The sequence below is a fragment of the Physeter macrocephalus genome, chromosome 2, assembly GCF_002837175.3.
Source record: "Physeter macrocephalus isolate SW-GA chromosome 2, ASM283717v5, whole genome shotgun sequence".
Taxonomy (NCBI): Eukaryota; Metazoa; Chordata; class Mammalia; order Artiodactyla; family Physeteridae; genus Physeter; species Physeter macrocephalus.
Window position 1 is genome coordinate 103,702,256 of NC_041215.1, and position 17,263 is coordinate 103,719,518.

The 17,263-nt window shown below is 36.0% G+C and overlaps 2 protein-coding genes across 3 annotated transcripts in view; one reads left to right on the forward strand and one right to left on the reverse strand.

Moving 5' to 3' along the window:
• Positions 1-12,449, forward strand: part of C2H2orf69 (chromosome 2 C2orf69 homolog) — a 15,525-nt gene extending 3,076 nt beyond the window's left edge. The window contains exon 2 of the mRNA XM_007126112.4: positions 8,110-12,449. Coding sequence (XP_007126174.1) covers positions 8,110-8,937 — 828 coding nt within the window. The 3' untranslated portion in view covers positions 8,938-12,449. The remainder of the gene's footprint in view (positions 1-8,109) is intronic.
• A 1,473-nt stretch (positions 12,450-13,922) lies between these two features.
• TYW5 (tRNA-yW synthesizing protein 5) overlaps positions 13,923-17,263 on the reverse strand; it is a 19,040-nt gene continuing 15,699 nt past the window's right edge. For both annotated transcript variants that reach the window (XM_007126116.4, XM_007126115.4), the window contains one exon: positions 13,923-15,577. In XM_007126116.4, the coding sequence (XP_007126178.1) occupies positions 15,321-15,577 (257 nt within the window). In that variant the 3' untranslated portion in view covers positions 13,923-15,320. The remainder of the gene's footprint in view (positions 15,578-17,263) is intronic.

A 17,263-nucleotide genomic window follows, 5' to 3' on the forward strand; every position in this document is an offset into this window, starting at 1 on the left:
CCTAAGTCAAATCATACCACACCTCTGCTCAACACACCAGCAGCTTCCCGTGACACCCAGAGTAAAAGCCAGAGTCCTCTTTATGGAATGCAAGGCGCTACAATCTATTTACCTTTCCCACCCTGTAGCTTTTCTTTTCTTTTTTTCTCTTTTTTGGCCACACTGCTTGGCACGCAGGATCTTTGTTCCCTGACCAGGGATTGAGCCTGTTTCCCCTGCAGTGGAAGCTCAGAGTCCTCACCATTGGACCGCCAGGGAATTCCCACCCTGCTGCTTTTTTGACTGTTTCCTTTATCTGTTTTACTCTCCATAGAAGGCTCCAGCCACACCAGCCTTCTTCATTGCTCATGATAGACACACTAGACCTCAAGTTTTGCAGGTACTGCCTGGAACAGTCTTCCTGCAGATGTTTGTAAGGATTCATTAGTTCACCTATTTCAAGTCTTTGCTCAAAAGTTGCCTTCACAGTGAGGCCTTTGATGACCATCCTATTTAATAATCATACATGTGCACAGGATCCCTGTCAACTTTTCTCCTAATAAATAATTAGGATAATTTATTTTTATCCATTTCATTTACTATATTAGTTATTCATTTTGGATTTTGTCTGTCTTCCACTAGTATGATGCACGCTTTACGTCTGTTTTCTTCACTGTTATATCTGCGAAGCTTAGTGAGTGGCATGAAGTAGGTGTTCACTAGATAGCTTGTTGAATGAATAAACGTGTGTAAGTTCTTTTGAACAATGTATTAAGTGCTACTTGGCTATTATTATATGAAGGGCTTTTAGTCTCAGATTTCCTTCTGTTTGCACTTGATTCTTTTGAGCCTAATGTCTATTCTTAAGAAATTTACCCTGTGAGATACAGCTCATCTTTTAGTGTATTGATCCTTTTAGAACCTTTATTTTCATTTATAGCATATATATATTAAATAAGCATTCTTTCTATATCTTTATTTTTAATTTGGATAAATATTGAACAGAATAGGGCCAAACAGAACTTTGTAGGATACCATTAGAAGTTTTGCCTCATGTTAACACAGATTCATTATTTGATGTTAATTGGATCTGGTTGACAGTGTAATTTTAAATGCTAATTACCATTACTTTTTTGATGTTCTTCTTGCAGTCATCTTTTATTGTATGTCCTTTTTTATTCTGTGCTTGCCCTTTTATCCTTTGAATTACAGGAAAGCTGAGGCCGTAGTAATTCACTTTTCTTTAGGTACCTCTTGATGTTTTTCTTATCAGTAATGATTTTGGAGGGGGATCAGAATTTTTTTAAGTAGGTACTGTCCAATTTTCTTGAGTTTCTTGCTTTTTAAATCCTAAGGATACAGAATTGTAGGTATTTCTATTTTTAAGTGTAAGTTTACAATTTGATGAATTTCAACAAATACAGTTATGTAACCATCACAATAATCATGTAATACAACATCTTCGTCACCCTAAAAAGTACCCCTGTTCCCTACTTTAGTCAATCTCTTTTCTCAGCCACAGGCAACCACTAATCTGCTTTCTTTTCAGTATAGTTTTGCCTTTTCTAGATTTTCATTAGTTAGGAATCATGTAGTATGTAGTCTTGTGTCTGGCTTCTTTCACTTAGCCTAATGCTTTTGAAATTCATTCTTTCTGTTGTCTCTGTCATGAGTTTATTTTTTTTTTAATGCCAAGTAGTTTTCTGTGTATGGACATACAATTTGTTTACCCATTCAGCAGTTCATGAACATTTGGGTCATTTCCAAGTTTAGCTTTTAAAAACTTTTGCTTTCCTAAACACTAGGATATATAGATGACCACGCCCTAAGTATATGTCCTGGTGAGTAGGAAAAGACTCACTTCTCCTGTGTGACTCTCCTTTGCTTTTCACACTATTACCACACTCAGAATATTTCTGACAACAGATGTGTGGGTATTTCCCCCCACACCAAGCAATTCTCTGCAACACCAGCTGGGTGTCCTATAATTCAATTCAATTCTGATACTATCTACCTGGAGTTGGTGTCAGATTCCACACGTTAAGGGCTCAGTCCCACAAGTCTTTTCCCTTCCCCACTTCAGATGCCAGTTGCCAAGTCCCAGTTTATCACCTGTACTGCTGACTGAACAGCTATAGATTGGGGTTTGCACGATCCCCCTCCTTGGGTTCAGTTCGTATGCTAGAATGGCTCACAGAACTTTGGAAAACAGTTTACGTACTGTTTACCCATTTATTATGAAAGGATATGATAAAGGATGCAGGTGGGGCTTCCCTGGTGGCACAGTGGTTAAGAATCCGTCTGCCAGTGCAGGGGACATGGGTTCGAGCCCTGATCCGGGAAGATCCCACATGCCACGGAGCAACTAAGCCCATGCGCCACAACTACTGAGCCTGCACTCTAGAGCCCGCGAGCCACAACTACTGAGCCCACATGCCACAACTACTGAAGCCCGCGCACCTAGAGCCCGTGCTCCGCAACAAGAGAAGCCACTGCAATGAGAAGCATGTGCACTGCAATGAAGAGTAGCCCCCACTCGCTGCAACTAGAGAAAGCCCACGCGCAGCAACAAAAGACCCAACGCAGCCAAAAATAAATAAATGAAATAAATTTATTTTAAAAAAAAAGGATACAGGTTAACATCCATATGGAAGAGATGCAGAGGGCAAGGTATGTGGGAAGAGGTGCAGAGCTTCCATGCTCTCTCTTAGTGCACCACTTTCCTAGCACCTCCTTGTGTTCACCAACCTGGAAGCTATCCAGACTTGTACTTTGGGGATTTTTATGGAGGCTTCATTGCATAGGTATGATCAGTCATTAACTTTATTTCTAGTCCCTCTCTGAAGAATGGGGAGTGGGGTTGAAAGTTCCAGACTTCTCATCATGTCTTGGTCTTTCTGGTGACCAACCCCTATCACCCATGAAATTCCAAGGGTTTTAGGAGCTCTGTGCCAAGAACCATGGGCGCACGCACGCACACGCGCGCACACACACACACACACACACACACACACACACAAACTACTATTTCACATCTGACCATGTACCCTGGGGCTTCGTGTGCTATGTCGAGATGTCGAGCAGCCTTCTTAGGCTGTTCCTGTTATGGTCCTTTTAGCTTGCTTACGTGAGATGTCCACTTTATGCTCAGTGAAGATGCCCCCTTGACCCATTTTTTATGGAGGTACAGCTCGTACCCTATATAGCTCTGCTCACTCTGCTATAACAATAGTCCACCTAACTTAAGTCTTTATCATGGAGACACATGTCAAGTTTTCCTAAAAATCCTTTGTACCAGTACTTCAGTAGCAGTGTGGGATGGGCCTTTATGTTTTTGCAGGTCAGCAAGCATCTACCTGTGGAGTAACTACCCCTTAATCTCTCCAGGAGATTCTCTTGCCACCTGCCTCACTGGGGATGAGGAAGCATGCTTCCTACCGTTTAACCCCTTCAGGGAGAGTAAGTGCATTGCATTCCCAGCTGGGATGAAAACTCTCTCAAAAGAAAACCCTTTCTTCCCATGTTCTTCCACCTCTTCTGTAGATTGGCCTTGTATAGTAGCCTGGGTTGCAGAACTGGTTTTGACTACCTGTTAGCAAGTCCTATGGGGATGTCTGGTGTCTCTTTCTAGAATATAGGAGTACTTATCCATTGTTCTTAGATCTGGACTTCTTAGACACAAGAGTAACAATCTTATTTTTACATTTTAGTACATACACACATTTACTTAGTATGAGCATTTTCCTCCTCTGATCATGTAACCTCAGGTTAATCAAAGAAAATACCAAGTTTTTAGGTTTACCACCTCCTATGTGGTAGAGACTAAAGAGAGTCATAAAATCTTGTTCATTTTAGCTCATTAAATAACTATATAATATAAATAACTGTATAGTTTGTAGGAGCTCAGTTTCCTTAGCTATAAAAACGATTTAGATATTTGTGCTTTCTTTTGTATTTGGCACTTATATCTAACTATTTAGGAATCCATAGAATAATTCAGTGTTGGCTCTGTTCATCCCAACTAATATTTGGGTGTCTTTATGAAGACCTGACTAATGTTCCTACTTCAGACATAATAGGAATTCTACTGCATAATTCTGGAATTTCTACTAATACTACAAAACTGAGTTCATGTATTTGTGGAGCCTTCCCTGATGTCGCAAAACATAGCTTAAGTCTCCCTTTCCCTATGTCCCCTCACAGTTCTTCACATATCCCTGCTTTACAGCAGTAATCATATTGCCTTGTAATTATTTATCTCTGTCTCTCCTACTGGACTGTGTTCTTGAGGGACTGTGAACTGTGCTTAGTGACCCCCAAATGCCCACTGATGAATATATGAAGAAATGGAAGTCAAAGTTCAATAGGCAAGAATATTTCCACCTTTCAATTTGTGTTGGAAATTTGTTCCTTCCCTTTCTGACGATGCCCATGTGTGTGCGCGCATGCCCACCTCTGCATGTGGGGGTAGTTCCTTTCACGTTCATCCCTCTATTCTTTACATTGGTGCCTGAATTGCCAATTCTTTCATTTTTTGGACAAAAGGGTTCTGTGCAGAAAAAGAGTGTAGATTTCTTATAGGTAGGGACGAGGGAAAGGGCCCAAATTTGCTGTCTCACTGAAATAAAAAAGATATTTATCAAAAAAAAAAAAAAAGGGATTTAGATGAGCCCTTTCAGATCTAAGCTCCTATGATAATTTTATATCTCACAAATCTGGATGTGCAGAAGGCAGTAGCAGAATCCATAAAAAATTAAATGATGGCCTTCTGGGAATAGATTTTTTTTTAACATATTTGACAAACTTAATATTAATGAGGTAAAAACTTAAGAAGGACTTGAGCATCCTGTTGGGAAAGTTATCAAAGGATATGAATAGAGAATTAACAAATGAAAATTGCCAATAAACATAGAAAAATGTTCAACCTGATTAGGAATAAAAATATGCAAATTAAAAGTAAGATATCATTTTATCTTAGTAGCAAAGATTTTTTTTTTAATTAATGCTAATAGCCAGTGTGGGTAAGGATGTGAGAAAATAAGCACTCTTGTATACTTCCAGTGGAAGTATCAATTGGTATTAATCTTTTTGATGGGAAGTCTAAAAATTATACAAATCTATACTTATTGATAAGGAATCATGCCTGTAACATTTTTAAGTGAAAACTGTGTGTATAATCTTGCTGAGGGAAGAAATAAAGAACGCTCTCTTACATACATACTTGTATATGTGTATGTATACTAAAGAACACTGGAATACTAGACACCAAAATTTTAATAGTGATTATTTCTAATGGTGGTTTTATGGATTGGTGGTTTTTATATCTTCCTTATACCTTTGCATGTAGACTAAATTTTTGTAGTGTTACTTTTATTAGTCTTAATTTTTTTAATAGAAAAATGTGTATATTGCTAAAAATTCATTTTATTTAAGGTTGTACATTGAAAAATAAGTCTCCTTTTCATCCCTTTGGATGACTGGAGGCAGTCTCCGATTTCCCTTCCCTAAGGCTAACCACTGTTACTGCTTTATATGTCCTTCCAGAGACATTCTATGCTGATGCAAACTTTTTTTTTTTAAATACAAATGATAGCTCAGCATTCAGGTGTTTTTTTAGCCCTTATTTTACAACCCGTATGAGTACTCATAGAACTGCCTCATTCTTCTGAAGCAGGAATAAATGTCCTTAGACAGATTTATTTATGCATGTGTGCAAGTATATCCCTGAGATAAATTCCTAGAAGTAGAATTACTAGGTCAAAATAAAGGTGCATTTAAAAATGTTTGGTATATGATTGTTAGAAATAAGGAAAAATTACAATTCTATTTCTCTTCTCTCACACCCTATACCCAGTCAATTAGCAAATGCTGTTGACTCTACCTTCAAAATATATACAGAATCTGACCAGTTCTTATTACCACCTTTGCTTCTACTACCACTGTGGTTCGAGCCACCTTCTCTCATTGGGGTTATACTTAAGTAGCCTCCTACTGGTCTCCCTGCTTCAAACTGTTGCCCCTTTGCACACAGGAGTCAGAGTAATCCTTCCAAACAGATTATGTCAGCCATCTACTCCACACCCTATGGGAGCAAAGGCCAGAGTCCTCAGGGTATCTGACAAGGCATGATCAGCACTTACCCCTTCACCAGCAGTCTCGGTGACCCTCTTGGTGGTCACTTTTGCTCCTTCTTCACTTCACTGGAGGTACACTGGTCTCACTGGTGTATCTTGGTTATACCAACGATGGCTCCACTTCAGGTCCTTTTGCAGTTCCTTATGACTGAAATAATCATGACTCAATCCCTCAGCTCCTTCAGGCCCTTCTCAACTCTTGCCTTATTGGAGACTACCCTGTGTTTAAATAATAATCTTCCACCCACTCCAAAACTTTGCGCTCCTTTTCCCTTGCTTTGTTATCCATCGCACTTATCACCATATAATGTCTTGTGCTGTCTAGCCACTACCTACTTGTAGCTATTGACCACTTGAAATTTAGTGTAATCAAAGAACTAAATTTTAAATTGTATTTAACTTTAAATTTAAATCTAAAAACTGATACTCAGTTCAGTTCCTGGAAAACTTTGAAGTGTATTTGAGCAACTTGGGTATGTGAATCTACTTTTGCAACTGTAAATCTTATGAAATCTAAATTCAGATCAAGTATTTCCGATGAAAATTTAGCACCCAAATTGAGATGTGTTGTAAGTGTAAAATATACACTAGATTTCAAAAACTTAGAAAGAAAAAGAAATGTAATAATCTCAGTATTTTTTATGTTGGTTACATGTTGAAATGATAATATATTGTATGTATTGGGCTTAATAAAATGTATTATTAAAAATAATTTTGGGACTTCCCTGGCGGTCCAGTGGTTAAGACTCCATGCTTCCACTACAGGGGGCATGTGTTCAATCCCTGGTCAGAGAACTAAGATCCTGCATGCCACAGGGCGCGGCCAAAAAAAAAAAAAAAAAATTTCACCTGTTAACTTTCTACTTTTTTTTTAATGTAGCTGCTAGAAAATTGTACATGTGGCTCATGTTATATTTCTGTTGGAGGGTGCTGCTCTATTAACTCATGGAGTTGTTTATTATGTATCTCTGTACTAGAATGTGCACTCTGTGTGGGCAGGGGTTTCATCTGTTCTGATCCATGACTGTTCAGTAGGTATCCAATAAATTTTATAGACTAAATGAAATAAATTTGAATGAATTTCCCTTTTTTAAGGATATTATGAATAAAAATTGAAAGGAAAACAAAACTTACATGCACGTCCTAGAACATAAACAAAAAGTTATTAATATATATAGAATACTTATAAATAAGCCAAATGAAAAAAGGCAAAAGATATGAACAGGCACAAGTAGAAATACAGATGTCTAATAAATATATGAACAAACTTTCAACTTCATTTAAATTTTTAATAAATTCAAATTAGAATAAGTTATCCTGTGCCGATGAAATTTAACAAAGATAAAAGAAAAATTATACATACTTCTCTGGAAGACAGTATTGTAGTCTATATAGTCAACCTTAAATTATGAATATTCTTTGACCTAGTTTTTCCACATCTGGGAATTTATTTTTAAGGATGTAATCACAGATGTACACGAAGATTTTTCTGTAATGTTCACTGCAGCTTTGTAATACTAAAATTGAAATTAAACATAGCATTCAGGTTGCTAGAGTAATCCAAAGAGGGAGAAGTTCAGGATAGCAGCTTTAATAGGAAAATATTTTAAAATTCTGTGTTGGTCAAAAAATCTAAGAAACCAAATTTTCATTTTCAGTTAATGTGTTAGGAATAATAGATCATGTGTATACTAAATAAAATCCATTTAAAAATCTATAATCGTTCTAAAGTGTTTTATTTTTAAAATTTCTACTGTGCTATTTATTTAGCTTTATCTTATAACCCTGTGTTTGATGGATTTGAGGCTTAAACTGAAGAAGTGATTTGTTTAAAATCTTACAACCAGAAGGTAATAGATTTATAGTTTTCATTTCTAGTACATTAACCATAGGTCATTATATACTTCCTCCCCAATAAAAATGGGAAACTAATTTTGTGGAAATAATTTTACATAACTGTGTATTTAATATTTGTTTTATCTTTCTTACCTTTCAGAATTACCATGAAATTATGACTCGTCATCCTGAGAATTATCAGTGGGAAAACTGGAGTCTAGAAAATGTTGCCACCATTTTAGCCCACCGGTTCCCCAATAGTTATATTTGGGTGATAAAGTGTTCCCGAATGCATTTGCACAAATTCAGCTGCTATGACAATTTTGTGAAAAGCAATATGTTTGGTGCTCCAGAACACAATACTGACTTTGGAGCTTTTAAGCACCTTTATATGTTATTAGTTAATGCTTTTAACTTAAGTCAGAAGAGTTTGCTACCAAAGAAGAATGTGAAAGATTTGAATAAGGACACCAAAGCATCTAATTGTAGATCCAGTTCTTCTCATACTACTAACGGTTGCCGGGGAGAAAAAGAGAGGACCTGTGAAAAATTTGATGAGTCTGCCATGCGTTTTTATCCACCATCACTAAATGGTGCTTCTTTTACTTTGATTGGATTCAGTAAAGGTTGTGTTGTTTTGAATCAGTTGGTTTTTGAATTGAAAGAAGCCAAGAAAGACAAGAACATTGATGCTTTTATCAAAAGCATAAAAACAATGTACTGGCTGGATGGTGGTCATTCTGGGGGAAGCAATACTTGGATTACTTATCCAGAAGTCTTGAAAGAATTTGCACAAACAGGGATTATTGTTCACACCCATGTAACACCTTACCAAGTACATGATCCAATGAGATCTTGGATTGGAAAGGAGCACAAGAAATTTGTTCAGATACTTGGAGATTTTGGTATGCAGGTGACTAGCCAAATTCATTTTGCAAACGAAGCTCCTTCCATAGAGAATCACTTCAGGGTTCATGAAGTATTTTGAGACTGCAGTATTATTAATGCAGAAGAGCAGAAGCACTTTGTGCTATACATTCAGATAATGAGACGTAATTCATAGATGCATTGTCAGGTTTTTTTTGGTGGGGGGTGGGGGGGAAGGAAGCACACATTCCTAAACTATGAGTGTAATGTGCAGTAGTGTTCCTTGCTTGTGGATGTGGATAGTTTTTAATTGGGACTGGGTTAGAATTAGTTTATTTGAAATCCCAAAGGTGGTTTGTGATAATCCTACAGGGAGATGCAAGACCCTTAAGAATGAAAGTTATAGTCCTTATAAAAGGCAATTAAGATTGTTATTGTTGGAAATAGTTTATTTTCTGAGTAATGTTTAAAACCAATTTTGGTGAGATACTTTAAGGGTAATTAGGTATTTTGGCACTGAAAACTTTTGAGTGGAAACACTGTTTCTCTTCAGACAAAGCGAAGGCACACTGATGTTTTCCATCAACTTGCAATAATACCCTGCCTCTTATGTTTATAAACTTATGGTGTCATTCTTCAGTGTGCCATCAAGTGTTTTTTCTTAAGAGTCAAAATGTATTTGTTTCCACATATCTAAGAATGTGCAGTAGTGTAAAGTTAGTTTTTAAAAATACTATACTTAAGCACTGTGGCTTAATTTTTAATTGACAACTTTTGGATAAGACATTTTGGAGTTTCTTGCATTTTGGCAAAAAACCAGTTCTTTTGGAAAATTGTTTCAGATTGAACATAATTATGTATACTGGGTAAAAATATACTACAGATTTTAAATTGTTTCATCCTATCATCTTTTGAAAGAGAGCAACTTAGGTAAAATATAATACTCTATTTGGTAGTGCCCTATTGAAAAGGAGACAGATTTTATAGAACTAAGTCACTATTTCTCCTGAAGCATGATTTTGTCTGCCCAAAGAAAGCATCTCCCCTTGGCCAAAATGTAAAATTATATTGCTATATGAAAAGTTGAAAGAGAAAGTTTGAAGACACAAATGACTTAATTTTGGCTCAGAGACTGAATTTGCTTAACACTCTGCTCCATGATTTGGGTGAGGTTTCCTTTTGCCCATTTTTCTTGACCTAGATAAATACATTTTGAGAAACCAAGATCTAATGAATGTCAACTAACATTGAAAGATTACAATAAAAGGTTAGTGGTCTTTTTAAAAATTGTTTATTAGTAATTAGCTTTTGCAGGTCATGAAATAATTAAGCAGGGAAGTAACATGCTGCTTTCAGACTGAAAAAAAAAAAACAGACTGAAGCTTAATATCAATAACCCAGAGGGTCTAAATATATAAAACAATAGTTAAAATGTTAATTGCTTGGTTTCGTCCCAGAATTATATTTTAATGACTCTATAAATATATTCCAAATATTCAGAGACTTATAAGAAAGGATTTTTACTTACCAGATGCTTAGATTCTATGAACTTCAGAATAGTATTTTTCAATGTTTTTTTTTTTTTAAGGATGAAGTACAGTAGTTTTATATTGCTTTGGTTTCTTTTAAATATCTGCTCTTTCTTTTGAGACCCAAAATTCCCAACAAGGAAACAAGTCAGCCTGATTCTAACATTTGACTTATTACCTTGTCTTAAAGTACCATTATTGATTGGAAGGCTTCTTTCAATACGTTTAATAATCCTTGGTTAAATTTATGTGTATCTAATGTAACATAGCTAAGTTACTGAGTACTTTAATGAGGGAAGGAAAGGCATTTATTTCTACAGGATTAACTAAAATGGAAAACGTATGACTTTTAGCAGAAAGATTCATTTAAAAATCTGAGATGTTTAAAATATGGTCCTTGTAGCTATCCAGTCATGTAAATGCTTAATTGTAATTATTATATGTTGAATGGATATTAAGAATAACTCTCTGGGACACCTGGAATTGCCATTGCATCAAAATGAGACAGTGTTGAAAACTAAAAATATTTTCTTTAATGAAAATATATTCAAGTTGATCCATATTCAAATATTTGTTTAATACTTAAAATTTGTTCTTTCTCCACATTTGTTTAAAACTATTATAAATGTTAGTGTATCCTTTGGATTGTGCCTTTGTGTTTGTGTCATGAAAGAGTCAACTGAGAAAAGTAGTCAACCACAGCATGAATGTACAGTTGTATTAAATTTAATCCACAGAAGTCTGTTTGGATGTGCTGTTTGTTACTATATTTGTTAACACTTTAGATCGTTGTTTGGAAGGAAGCAATTTCTCTCCACTCTGCCAGTTTGGGTTTGTGTGTGTTTTCATTAACCTCCATGTTTTTTCATACAGGCAACTTTGAACCTTTCCTATAAAAATACATCTCTTCTTTCCTTTAAATTGCTCCACAGAAAATAGCATCATTTCCTTCTGTTGGATTTCCTAGACAACAAAATCTCTCAAAAATAAGTAAGTTCTTCCTTTTCTACACTAATCACCTGTATTCCTTTAGCTGTCGTCAAGAGACTTGGTTAGAATATGGTGTGATCTGTTTTTCATTTCATTCATGCAATATGTAAGCCCCACCAAGGGCAAAGAAGGTCTAGGCACTGAGGATACAGTACAGACAAAACAGTTCCAGCATGTGAGGATGGAAATGTGTAATAGACTAAGGCTTAAGAGGAAAAATATGAAACAAAAGGTATTATTCTTAAAAGAGCTATTCTGTTACACTTCATTTAAGGGCTTTTAAGAGAAACATGCTTTAGAGGATAAGATATTCATGTAGATAGACATCTGTGAATTCAGGTTGCTCTTTACAAAGGCAGAGAGGCCAAGCAGCTCTTAATCGTAGAGACAGGCAGAGTCACTTAGGATGGTCATTTTAGTATCCTATTTAATGGAACTTGAAAAAATACAATATAACTTAGGTGTATTTAAGACACCCAAACACCCATGGCCTGTATGCTTGAAAAAAGACTGTAAGGTAACACCAGAGAAATGTGGGTGACTACCAATCTATGTTAGTTCCTCCTGACTATATCTGTTTTTTAGCACTGGGGGAAGGAGTCACAGCAGCACAGTTCCAACTCCATCCAGAAGTGCATTCCTGCTTCCTGCATTTTTGGGGCAGGGGGTCAACTTCTTAGATTAAGCTTTGATGTCTGTTGACAACATTAGATGGGTAAGAAAAGCCTCATTACTAAGGTTCTTTCCAAATGTTCACATAGCTGCTGTTCAAAAGGATAGAAAGGAAATAAGCCATGTTGACCTTGTTTCCCTTGTTTTGATATCGAAGTGACAAGTTTGAAATTACTGAATAAATAGAATTCAGATGTAATTATGTACCAAGACAAATACTGTTAATGTTTGTGAGAAGAAAATAATTACAATCTTCACGTGTATTTTTATAATTTATTTTAAAAGAATAATATATACCAGGGCAAAAAAAAAAAAAAAAACAGATAATAACTGCAAATTCCAGTCTGCCCATCTACTTGTCTAACCTCAGAGGCAGTCACTATCACTGGTTTCTCATGTATCCTTGCAGAGATAATTCTATGCATATACAAATAAATGTTTACTTACAGCATACCTTTTACACAAATGGCATCGTACTGTACTCATAGTTTCAAACCTTTTTCTCATTTAATTACCTTGGGAAAATACCTTGCCAGCACACACATATACCTGTCTCATTCTTTGACTGCATACTATTCCATTTTTATATTACACTCTGCTGTCTACCTGTTCATTAGTCTTACTTTGTATCTCTTGTCTGTGTAGCAAGCAGCATAGTGAGTTGTTTTGCTGGCAGAGGAAAAAAATTCCTTTGTGCCCCTGAACTGTAACCAGAGAATAACTATATAATGTATCCCTGAGTATCTGAGATGAGCTGCAACTAAGGGTAAGAATGGAGAGTTACTAATCTGGGCACCACAACTATAATTTCAAATTTCTATCAATCACCCAGCTATGTCAGCCTAGACAGTCATTTAAGCAATCTGGATTGACTGGATGATTTCTGAGATCCCTTTCAGCAACAAAATTCTGAGATTTGGAATTCCTGACAAGTTGCAGCTAACATGCTGTGTACTATTTTATATATGAAAAACACCTCATTTGGTCTCAGCCAGGTAGGCAAAAAAGATTAAAATACTTTGCATTTAAAATAAAAGACCCTAGGGGACTTCCCTGGCAGTCCAGTGGTTAAGACTGCGATTCCAATGCAGGGGGGGCATGGGTTCAGGCCCTGGTCAGGGAACTAGGATCCGACATGCCGAGCAGCGTGGCCAAAAAAACCAAAAAAAAAACATAAAAGACCCTACCATCAAAAATTATGACCAGGAATTTTAACCCCCCCCCAAAATAAATAAAACCTCCCAAAGGATTCATCAGTATTGTAGATGATATTATAATTTGATGTTGCAATAGGAACTACCTCAAATCTCTCAGCAAAGGAATATTAAATGGAAGCTAGCACCAGCCATCAACTATGTTCCTGCCCTTGAGCTATCTCCTTTATTTCTGTAGCAATCCTATAAAGTTCAAGTTTTATTTTAAAGATGAGGAAAATAAGCTTCTTAAGAGATTAACTTGCCTAAAGTCCAGTTTACTTTCCAAATAAACTGAATTAAAATGAATATTCGTTAGGCAAATTGTAATCTCAGCTTTACTTCCTAGTTTTCCACATGACTGTGGACATACATATTTTGCACTGATTCTCTTACTGGTTAAAAAAAAAAAGGGTTTATTAAAGAGCTGACTCTAAATACTATTCCAACTAAAAGGGGTTTTGCTTTTTTTTTTTCTTCCCAAAGAAAATCATTAAAGAAGTTCTTTGTTTAACCTAAAAAATAATAAAAATCAAAATCTAATAATTAGATATAAAACAATTTTTTTGACAGACTTAACTTTTGATGACCTGAGTAACTTTATTCTCTCTTCCCAAAGATGCCTGTGAAGTTGAGAACAATTTTTTATATACTTTTCCTTTCTTATTTGTTGTAATTTGCTTTTTATACCTGAAATTAATCCAACTCCAAACACAGTATGAGTGGATGAATTATTTTTAAAAGAGAAAGTTTTCTCCACAATTAAAATGCACTAAATCGATGTACTCAGATTGCTTTAGATGGGCACATTTGTATTCAGTAAATATATATGGTCTTTCTTCAATGACACTAGCAATAAAATTACTAGGTGCAAAACAAAGAATGGCATAGATCCACATACAATTGCTGACTGTCTTCAATGACGTTATTGGGATCTCTCATGTATTCATTCTTAAAAGAAATTTTTAAAAAAGGGGGATAGGCAGAAAACACCTACTGGGGAAAACGAATTAGGTTAAAGTTTAGCCATAGGTATAAATTAAAACTGATTTGAATATTTTCTGACATTCAAAAACTGAAAAGGGCAGGCCTAACTTTTACTGGGTACTAAGAAAACCAGGATCAGATTAAACATTTGCTTTGGACAAATCACAAAACTAATAGTCCAAATCACTATCATCTAATCCAGTTGTTCTCAATCCTAATTATGCATCAAAACAATCTATGAATTCTATTAAATAGATACCTATGCCAAACCCCAAAAATACTGAATCAGAGTCTACAAAGATGGGGCCTAGGCATCTGTATGTTATAAAAAGCTCAAAAGATTAACATAGTACATATTGTTCGTTGTTTTTTCCTTATCTGGATTCTGATTCTAAAAATTATCCATTCTGCCCCCATATATATACCTCATGTGTCTCAGGGGCAGCGGATTCTACTTGCAGCTCCAGTAGCCCCAACTGACCCAAGTTATTCCATATCCTTTACCAGTGACTGGCTCAGGGATGGACAGGTCTAAGCCACTTTAGATCAATGATACCCAAGCATCTGGCGGCAAATTCTGGGAAAGCTTTTGCATGTTAAGAGAGGACCCCTGGAATCCTCCCTGATGCCTCCACTTCATATAAATGAACATGCACACAGCCCCAACTGCTATTGGCAACCATCCCATGACCACGAGGGTAGCCAGCAATAGTATGATGCCAATGCTGCAGTTGAAAACGGGAGGAAAAAAACCCCAAAGGTTCCTGGTGACCCTTCTGAATCACTGGAATAGAAATACTGAAGCCCTTTCTATCAGTAGACTTCATGTATAATGATTCAATACATTTTCTTATTGTTTAGGTCATTTTAAGTTGGATTTGTAGTTATTTGCACCTGAAAGCTAAAGAGCTGTCCCACTGCAGCACTTTTTCAACCATAACAATCTGTATTAAGTAGAAACCACACAAACATGCCTTCATACTTATTTAATGTGTAAATCTGAGATTGATTTATGTTTCCTATTTTAACAAAGGATAAATCTTTAAAAAAATAATTTACATCTTGTTATACGTTTCCAATATTTGAGTTGAACTGTATTTAAAAGTTTATGCTCACTGCATTCACTTCAATATTTATTCAAAGTTTTTGCTATAGGCTTTGTCTTGAATGTGCAAGACCATTCGCCGTGCATAGAAGTCCCTGTATTCCTCTGGTAATTCAGCCAGGGTTTTTAAGGCTCTGTCCAAAATTTGTGCAGCTCTTGATGCTGCTGTAGGATCTTTGTTTCCATAGGTATCCGTTTTATCATAGCATTCAGATGGAAGATGCTTCCAAAAGACATTCACTCCCACTCCAAACTCTTCAGATATTACATTATGGAACCATAAAGCTGGAGAAGTTTAAAAAAAAAAAAGTTAAAAATAAAAGCTACAGTTTAAAAAAAAAAACCAAAATGTCAGTGAAATATCACGAATTGCATTATAGCCAATGCAAGAAATAATTCTTGTAACTAGATCCCTTCGTTAGCACACTCCCAGCTTTTAACAGAATCATTTTAACTTTTATGAATTGCCAACCAATGTAAAGTGTCAATAGCACAACCCTACATTTAAAACCTTTGGAAGTGGCAATTTTTCCTTTTAACTTGAAAGACATAATAAAGTTATATTTGTTTTGTAGTTCTGTAATTTGGGGCTGTGTTTTGTGTTACTTGTTTACACTTCCTGAGTCACACAACCACATCAAAAGTGTTCATTTTTTATACACAGAACATTTCAATTATTTGAGGAGTATCTCTGACCTTTTCTGACTCAGTACAGTACTTTTGTTCTCAAAGACTTCCTGTGCAAGCTGCATTTGGTTTTCTAACTTGCTTGAATCTGCATTCACTGTAGCCTCCTCAGTTTTACATTTTTTTTTTTTAATTTATTTTATTTATTTATTTTTGGCTGCACCGGGTCTCCATTGCTGCGCGTGGGCTTTCTCTAGTTGCGGCGAGCAGGGGCTACTCTTCGTTGCGGTGCACGGGCTTCTCATTGTGGTGGCTTCTCTTGTTGCAGAGCACAGGCTCTAGGCACGCGGGCTTCGGTAGTTGTGGCGCTCGGGCTCTAGAGTGCAGGCTCAGTAGTTGTGGTGCACGGGCTTAGTTGCTCCGCGGCATGTGGGATCTTCCCGGACCAGGGCTTGAACCTGTGTCCCTCGCATTGGTGGGCGGATTCTTAACCACTGCGCCACCAGGGAAGCCCAGTTTTACATTTCTAATGCAATTATAATCGTCTTATATTTCTTTCAGCTCCTTTATAATAAGTATATAAAACTAAAGCAAATATTTTGGTTGTGGAGAGGATGAGTAAACTTTTATCATATAGCTAATTAATATTTTACTTCCACTAGAAAGCTTCTTTGTTTTCAATTGAGCCTAATATTTTCAAAACACAGGTGCTACAGAAATACTAAAGCAACACTACAATATAATAAAGATGAAATACTAGTCACATCCAAAAAAAGTTTAACCTTGTGGAAAGGAGAAAGGAAGATTTATAAGATGCTAAATTTTAGAAACAAACTCATTCTGAGTGCTCTAGGAGAAACAAAAGCTTAAAATATTTTGATTTACAAAAATAGGTTCCAAACATGGTTTTAATCTTAACTACTCTTTCTTTCAGAACCTTTTTTTCCATATTCAATGTAACAGGGAAAAAAGGTAACCATTCTGTTAAATTTACATCCAAAGATGGGACTTTTGTTGCTCTTACTTCAAAATATATGCAAATGTTCAGTATTTCTGTTTTGTTTTGTTTTTTTTCTTCCTTTAAAGTTGTATACAGAATAAGGGAGAACGGCATCACCCTTAACCATGCTCTCAAGACACAAAACCCCAAAATTTAAGTAATGGCAATGGATTTAAAAAATATGTGCCGGTTGTAGCAATCCCACTACTGGGCATATACCCTGAGAAAACCATAATTCAAAAAGAGTCATGTACCACAATGTTCACTGCAGCACTATTTACAATAGCCAGGACATGGAAGCAACCTAAGTGTCCATCGACAGATGAATGGATAAAGAAGATGTG